Raw genomic sequence first — 9,098 nt, 5'->3', positions numbered from 1 at the left:
AGGGGGCGGGTGTGCTGCTTTAGAATGAACAAATTGGAAGAAACAATACTTTTCACTGTATACCAATACATGTGACAATAATAAATAAATCAAATCAACAAATTGAGGGCTGAATAATTTCCTAGAAGTAAGGTCATATAATTACGAAGTTTAAAAAAATTGCATCAGAATTTTTCTTAAGGTTTGCCGTGATATTTGTAATCTGCAACAGTGACAACGGTTGCAAAGCCATTTGCACAGATGAGATTGGGACAAGCGGTTTATCAATGATTGACGGGTCGGGCTCAGGTTGATAAACTGCGCAAGGAGCACGTGACGGGCCAGCGCCCCTTGTGCGCATGTCAGCAAAGTTGTTGTTGCAGCTGGCGGCTGCCGGGAGTGGAGCCAAAATGGCGGCGAAGGCAGCGATGTTGCGAAGTCAGGGCTGAGGGTTGCGGGGCGGGGGAGAAGGGTATCTATTCACCTCCCTCTCCTTGTTTACATTGATCAGAAACAGGATGGAGGCGGGCCGGTTTGCGGAGGGGCAGTTTGAGGGAAAAGAAATCCGCATCATCGGGTCGGAACTGGTGGAAAATTATACGGTGAGAAAGACGTTCTGGTGTTTGGGTCTCGGCGGCTGGGACTCGGGACAGGGAGAACCTCAGAATGTGGGACCCGGGAAGACGGGAGGAGGAACCGATTTTAACATGGATGAAAAAGTGGAAAGGATTCTTCCCCTCCATAGCCTTCTGCTTTCAGCGGAGTCGCCCACCTTCAAACAGCACCTCAATCTGTTAGGAAGGGGTAGTAATCATCCAATTTAATCTAAAATGGGCCATAAGTGGATATTGTTTATTGAATCCATGATGGATATAAATATGCTGTGGAAATGTTGCTAACGTGATATTACCCTTATAACAACAGTCCATCTCATCGACCTGTATAGAAGTATTTATAGCATAATATGGAGCAACGGATATAACCTACTCCTGTTTCTTTTAGCGTTTAGGTGGACTCAAATGTTTGTTTTATTACAGATCAGTGTGCATTCTTCTGACCGACATTTCCATAAATGCTTGCGTGGAGGCCAGAATGGGAACAGATTTCACTTTTTGAAAAATATGATTAGACCAGCCTAACTGCACCCGTCAACAATAGGGTGCAGAACATTTTCCTGTCTCTTTCATTATCTAGAAAGTAGATCAGAATGCTGTTTTCTCTGGACTTATCAGTATCTTTATGGCTAATTTGGACGCACCCAACAGATTGTGATGAGACCTTCTTGCAGATGCTATTTCTTCCATCTTAGAGGTTTCCATTTTCTTAACTCATCTATAGATAACTTGATCGATCTCTTTGCCTGAGAATTGGCTCCTTGCCCCAGATGTATTGTTATCTAGTGACCTCCCTGGGGCTGAGATTGTTTGTTAAGTGAAGGTAGAATTGGTTATGATGTTTGAATAACAGCTGACATTTTATTAAGGTTTATACATAACTAGCAGTTAAATTACTGGAGTGTGCCTCCAACCTTATTATCTACTGATAAATCAGCATGCCTCCAATTCTGGCCTTGTGCACATTCCAAATTTTCTTTGACCATGGCTTCAGCTGTCAAAGCCCTTATTTTGGCAGTTTCCTTCATAAACTTCTCTACCTCTGATGTCAAAACTGAGACCACTAATGTTAGTTAAATTCAAAACTCTGAACAAATTATAGTAGGGGCATTTCACAGTAACTTCATACTTGTGACAATAAAAGGTTAATATTCTAATAATTCCTGGGCTTTTTATCCAATTTAAAATTCCAAGATGATTGGAACCTGCCTGATCTGGAGTTGGAAATCTATTTGATCTAATCTTGGAAATATGCAATGCCAGTAACAATATTTTAAGTTTTGCAGTTACAATACTTTGGTAGTTTTTGTACCTTGTGATTTAGGAAGCCATAATTTCCTGGTTTGGGGTTTTGTTTCTGGCTGGTCCTTTGTTGTTTCTGTTTCTTCTGCACTAAGGTTCGTTAAGCGAATAATATGTATTTGTGGGGTTGGTTGGCAAGAAAGAATTAAAACTCCCATTAGACTTTTCATATCCAGTCCTCTTAAATGAGAAACAAACTTCAAAGCTTTTAGATTTGAGACAGGCCTGACTTTGCAGGGTGAATTTTATGATATGAGCCAAAGAAGTCTGTGGAAACCCCCCCCACCCACACACACTCGCACACATCACACACGCTCTCCCGCACTTCCCAATTTTCTGTGTGGATATTTTGCATTCATTCTTCGTAGTACAGAACATTTGTTGAGATGCAGATTATTGCACATTGTGGAGCTCAAGCCTGATACAACCCAAATTGCTGCATGAATATTTAGTAAACTACACAAGTGGTCAGAGCATGAAAGCTCTTAACATTGACTTAACAAATGTTTAACATATTTCATGGTCTCTTGAATTTAAAAGTTAAACGCTTTAATTAGTTGATGTCCAATCCTCAGGTAACTGATCAGGGAAACCGGAGCATAGTCTTTAAGATTCTTCTTGGGCTGCCTGTCTATTTGATTTCTAGTGCAGTATGGTTAATTATTACTTTTGATTTGAATTCAGTATGGTTAGTTGTTACTTTTGAGCTGAATCTTGTCATCAACCACAATCCTGGCAATCAACACTTTCTGCTGAATTTCCTGAATATTGGGGAGGGGTTGCCTTGCCTGATTTCACACCGCAGGACACAGGTTATCCAAATGTCTGGCTCGGCTGTGATCAGCTGATTTGTGAAGGAAGGGTTGAATCTAACACCTTTCTTGTCCGTGTGGATCAGTTTTTCACAGCCTTGGAGGATGGTGCATTTTTGTTCTGGGTAGAGCATTTTGTATAATTGGTTTAAAAATAATTAAAATTAGTGTAGATGTGAAATAAATATTTTAAATTGTTTTACTGAACAATCAAAATATGTGTTTTTGAATAAGTAACCATAGCTTTGATTAAAATTGCTTCATCTAGGTTCAACATTGCAAAAACTGATTAGTTTTATGATGGACAAACTGTGCATGGACAGCTGTTTCAGATTATGCACTGGTCAGGAATTTTTGTTGCCTTTCCCACTGCGTAAAGGTAGCTTACAGGTTTTCAAATGCAAAACTGCGGACCAAAAGTATGTCAGCTTTGGGTGTTGCTGCTGTAGGTGTGGAAGCCTCCTTTGGCATTGCATTGTCTGATTTGTTATGTTGTTGGCCTCTGGCAAATTTTTAGATAATCCAGCATTTCTGCACACTGAAAAGGGGGAAGACCACCTAGTTTATAAACATTTCAGCACAGCCGAGTTAATCATTTATTGAGCACTGAATTGATTAAGAAAATATTTGATTAAATTGGGATTTATTGGTAGAATTTGTCAGTGAATTGAGTATTTGCTGTGTATTGAGTTAATTTAATTAATGCAGAATTAATTTTATATTCAAGGTTCTGTTTTTGAGTCAGGGTTGTCGAACCATTTTTCGTTGCTTTGTTTTAACTTAAATCAGAATATAGGTATATTTGTTTTCTGTGATCCCAAAAGAAAATAGGAAAAGTCAACTGCCATCCTCCTTCCACCAGCCAAATTTTAATGCTATTTAAATTCTAATTGTACAGTATTCAATTAAATATATGTTGCATTGGTTACATACTAGTGAATGGATGTAAAAATCATTCGAACGATCAGTTCAGCTGGAGTGGTGGAAATATTGCCTGAGAATTGATCCTCCTCTATTTCACCAATAGTATAGATGGTAAAGGCCAAAGTTAATTTAAACTGTAGGTATCTATGTATATTAATACTTATTTAAAAACAAAATGGAATGTGCATCACTGGCAACACCAACATTTACTGCCAGTTCCTAATTGCCGTTGGAGAGATGGCAGTGAGCTTTCTTGTTGAACTACTTCAGTCCATGTGTCCCACAGTGCTGTTAGGCAGGGAATTCCAGGAGTTTGATGCAGCAATTTATTTCCAAGTCCGATAGTGTGTGCCCTGGAAGTGATGTCCCCATTTACTGACTTTCCTTGTCCTTTTTGTGTGGCAGAGATTCTGGATTTGGGAGGTACTGTCGAAGAAGCCTTGACAAGCTGTTGCAGTGCATCTCAATGCAGCCACTTTGTGTTGGCCTTGGAGGAAGGGAGTGTTTAATTTGATGCGAGGGCTAAGGTTTTCATTGCAGTTAATTTGATTTTAGGTTAAAAGGTATTTTTTATTCTTGTTTTGGCATCGGACAGAATTTTTGTTGTGACTTTATGCTGACCTAATTTGTTTGTATTTTCCCATCATATTAATTCATTACTCTCCTCAAAGAGAATGAATGAGTTTAAAAGTAACAGCTTGATGTGTTGTGTGTTACGTTACAACGTTGGTGACTTTTGGCAGTTGGCAAAACATTAAATGTGTGTATACCGTCCTTAATTATTTAAATCACTGCTGCATATTGTTAGCTGACACTAATGAAAGCCTATAACCTCTTTAGGTGTATATCATAGAAGTGAAAGTTGGGAATCATCAATGGACAGTTAAACACCGCTACAGTGATTTTCATGAGCTACATGAAAAGGCAAGTTTTTGCATATTGTAAAACACTTGTGTTTTACTAAGATTCTTTGTAGTCGTTAAATGCTAGATGTATTCACCCTCTGCCAAATTTTCTGCAAAACAGGTTATGCTTTGAATTCTGACATACAACAACAACTTTCCCGTGACTTTTAGCAGAGATGCACTTCAAATTGATGTGTGGCTTGTGCATCAGATTTCAGTATTTGCTCCAATGGTCTAGGAAACTAGCTGCAGTCTTTAAATCAATTTGCTACAGTGATCTTCTCAACCAGTGGTTATCAAATCTTTGTAAATATTGGCACACTCCGAGTTTGCCAAAGACAGTATTAATTGTCTGAATAAACACAGGCATATCAGTTGTAAATTGCTTTAACTATTAAATAGTGTCAGAAGTAATGCTTGAATAAGTCTGACATCTCTTTTGAACCACAATGTTTTGGTTTGCAAATTTGTAGTCTAAACAATTTGCTTTGTGACTTGACCTGTTGCTTGTGATATGCTTAATACTTTTATGCCAGGGTGCATTTAAACCTAGCTTTCATAATTACACCTCCCAATAATTTTGTGTTTCTGTTCTTGGCTTCCGTCATTTATGTCTGCACCAGACCTAGGCTGCTGCCGCTGCTGCTTTGTGTTGGCTGATTGTGTGCTGATTGCAAAGTTCAGATACAATAAGCTTCAAATACATATACTGGATAATTCAGCTGTATTCTGTTCACCTTAAGCCCCAGTTCCAGTATGCATAAGTACATCCCTTTTTAATCAGATTGTAATTTAATTGAGCAAAACATGGTAATGGAATTAAAAATACAAGTTATCTGGCCCTGTATGCATTCTAGTATTCAAGGAAGCAAAACTATTTGGAAACAGTGATTGTGCTTAAAGACTACAGAGTGGTAAATGTTACAAGTCTGTACAAGAGAGGGCAACTGAAAAACTAGAAATGGGAAACATTTAATCATCATTTTATGAGTAAACTTCTGGAGACTATAATATGGTGATGAAATTGGTGTACACTGAGACTTGACCTAATTGGGGCTGTCATCATAAATTTGTAAAGGATCGATAGGGCTTGATTGAAGGAATCTGATTATATACACAAGTGAATGCAGGAGCCATTTTACTTTGGGACAGCAAAAAGCTTGATACTGATTCGTAATTTTTAACATAAAGTGACACCCTAAGCCATTTCTCAAGTGTACATCAGGAAAATGAGTTTGGAGACGGATACGTTCTTTAAAGGTTTAAAAGAATAAATGGAATTCTGTGTTTATTATACACGGCATTAAAAATAAAAACAATAGATTATTGAATTTAGACCTGGACATTCCGTTATAGGAAATTTTGAGCAATGGGAGATTTACTAGAATGTTACTGGGAATGAAAGGTAATCGTTACACAGATAGTTTAGAATAAGTGGAACATTTTTGACTGGAACAGAGAAGATTAAGGTGGAATTTAAGCAGTTTTCCAAAGGTAAATTGCAAACAATTGTTATAAATGATTGGTGAATTTGAAACCAGCATACAAAACTTCAGGTTAGCTGCAGATACAGGATTGAGATTTCTTTGCTTTACTGTGTGGGTAATGAAGCAGAAATTTCCAAATAACTTAAAAGGATTGGCTAAATAATTTAGAAGGCATCTTTTAGCAAAAAAGGACAGGGAAGTGGGCTTTAAGTATTTGGTTTAAATAGATGCTGACTCAAGCACAGTGGTGAACATTGACTTCCTGTGCTGTTATTTCTGCGACCTGTGACTATCTTCTTAGAATTCCAATTTCTGAAAAATCCTAATTCTAAAGTGTTGAAGTAACTGTTAATGTGAAGCATTGTTGTGTTCTTGGGATATGAGTGCATTTATTGACCATCCCAAGATGTTATGTGGTTTCTGGTCGTTGTTCCTCTCAGTAGAGATTTTCATGTATAACTGATGCTTACCAGGCTATTTAAGAAAGTATTAGAAGTCTATGTATGTGGGACTAGTCGCATGAATGCCAGAGGTGACTGGATTCCATTTTGATAGCTTTAACGGTCAGTTTTGTTTTGCGTGTACGCTATAAGAGTGTGCAACATACATGCCCATCTGAAAGAAAGCTTATTCTACTCATGCTGGCTAAGCCAGGTCAGTGTGGATTGTAAGGACAGATATTTGGGCACTCTTCCTAAAACTACATTGTCAATGCCCACGTCATTGAGGCTGATCCTGCATTAAAGCTGTACTTATTCAAAAAGGTTTGATGCTGAGATTGGAGAAGATGAATATAGAAAACAATTGTATGTGTTTTCTAAGGGCTAGTCAGTCAGTGGGAAGTATGATTGTTCTACAGACTCTTTCCATGACTCTCTCCGGGGAAGCACTAGCTCACTACCTCCTCAATGATAAACCTTTCCAGTGCAATAGAAGATTTGTAATGAATAATAGTACAAAAAATGCATTGAGCAGGTTTCTGGCATGTTCTCCATCACTTTAGTTCTTTTCTGTAACCACCATTAGTGAAATCTCTTATAATGAATGTACACTCTTCGCTGCTCCCCAGGTTGCTCTGCCAATGCATAAGTTAACCGTCATATTGCAAAATATCTCTTTGGTTCACATCCTTCATGCTCTAGTGAGTGCTTTGCAGTTTGAGCTGATACCTGCTTTGCTTGATTTAAAATGCAATTGTCCGATGTGAAGTTCCTTATGATGCAAGTGTGCGAAAAATCTATGGCCTTTGCCAATTCAGTTTTTGGGAAATATGTTCTTTAACATTTTTATTCTGTTTTAGCTAACTGCAGAAAAGAAGATTGACAAAAACCTACTTCCACCAAAGAAGATTATTGGCAAAAATTCCAAAACCTTTATAGAAAAAAGGCAGAAAGAATTAGAAGCCTATTTGCAAACTCTTCTAACAAAGTTCCCATATGCCGCACCAAAAATGTTGTCATTTTTTCTAAATTTTCATCTGTATGTAAGTTTAAAAAAAATCTTATTCTGTAATATATTTGGTGTTTAAGAATTTGTTTTTTGTTTTGTACATTTAAAATCATTGGGGCAGTATGGTGGCACAGTGGTTAGCACTGCTGCCTCACAGCGCCAGGGACCCAGGTTAAATTCTAGCCTTGGGTAACTGTCTGTGGAGTTTGCGTGTTCTCACTGTGTCTGCGTGGATTTCCTTCTGTTGCTAACGTTTTCTCCCGCAGTCCAAAGATATGCAGGTTAGGCGGATTGGCTATGCTAAATTGCCCCTTAGTGTTCAATAAAGATGTGTAGATTAGGCCAAGAGGGTATTGGGATATGTTGGGGGGGAGTGAGCTTGAGTGAGAGTACTCTTTGAGGGTCGGTGCAGACTCAGTGGTCCGAATGGCCCCCTGCACTATAGGGATTCTATGATGATGCTCTCAATTGTTGGATTCATTGATAGATGCATGTACTGACATTTTTTTTAAAGTGCAATTCCTTGCTCATGTATTGGTGTCACTGGCAAGGTGGTTATTTTTCCATCCTTACTTGCCACTGTAGGCAAGTGGTGTGCCTTCTTAACTGCAGTATGCAACAATTTGATGCAATTGAGTGGCTTGCTTGGCCACCTTTATCGGGAAGTTAAGAGCTGACCATGTTGGACGACAGTTACATAGAGGGCAAATGTGGCAAGGATGGCATTTTTTCCTTCCCTAAAGGACATTAGTAAACCAGTTGTGATTTTATAATGGTGTGACAGCTTTATAGTTACTTTTACTATAACAATATTTAAACAAATTTCAAATGATCAAACTATTGGGGTAAGAATTGAGGCACATTGTCTATCTCTCTAGGTTATTAGTTCAGGCTTCTGGTTACGAGTCCAGTAACATAACCTCACTGTATCACAACAATTTCTCATGCTGAACTGTAAGAATCAATGGCGTTATGGCTGAAACAAATTCCCCAAATTTTGTTGCATGGTTAATTCAACACTTGTTTATCCTACATGTGCAAAATAAAAATTCAACTCATACTTACAAAATCAGTAACCTTGTATATGGCTTGATGTTGCTTCCTGAAAAAATTCTGCACGCTGGCCAATTTTCAGTTCTTTTCTTCCTATCTACATCTCTCCACAATATCTGAACTCCTTCAATTGTGGCCTCTTGACCAATCAAGATTTAACTCGCTCCACATTCACAACTCCTCCGATTCTGAAGCAGTCCACGTCCAAATGCTGCAAGACCCGAACAATAGCCCGGCTTGGGCTGACAGGTGGCAAATAACATTCATGCCACACAACTCCCAGTCAATGACTGTCTCCAATAAGAGAGAATCTAACCATCGTCCATGACATTCAGTGGCATTAACATCACTGAATCCCCCACTATTAACATCCTTGGAATTACCATTGACCAGAAACTGAATTCGACTCGCCATGTAAATACTGTGGTTGCAAGGAAGAGGCTAGGAATCCTTTGGCAAGTAATTTGCCTCCTGACTCTCGAATGCCTTGTAGATGTTGGACAGGCATAAGTCAGGAGTGTGATGGAATGCTGTCTACTCGCATGGATGAGTGCAGCACCAACAACACTGAAG

At 38.6% G+C, this 9,098-nt stretch overlaps 1 protein-coding gene across 1 annotated transcript in view; it reads left to right on the top strand.

The window, feature by feature from the left end:
- The first annotated feature begins 354 nt into the window (after window positions 1-354).
- nisch (nischarin) overlaps window positions 355-9,098 on the top strand; it is a 69,192-nt gene continuing 60,448 nt past the window's right edge. The window contains 3 exon segments of the mRNA XM_038812583.1: window positions 355-581; window positions 4,472-4,555; window positions 7,324-7,506. Coding sequence (XP_038668511.1) covers window positions 498-581; window positions 4,472-4,555; window positions 7,324-7,506 — 351 coding nt within the window. The 5' untranslated portion in view covers window positions 355-497.

This window comes from Scyliorhinus canicula, chromosome 11, assembly GCF_902713615.1.
Source record: "Scyliorhinus canicula chromosome 11, sScyCan1.1, whole genome shotgun sequence".
NCBI lineage: Eukaryota > Metazoa > Chordata > Chondrichthyes > Carcharhiniformes > Scyliorhinidae > Scyliorhinus > Scyliorhinus canicula.
This window is presented reverse-complemented; position numbering and strand designations above follow the sequence as displayed.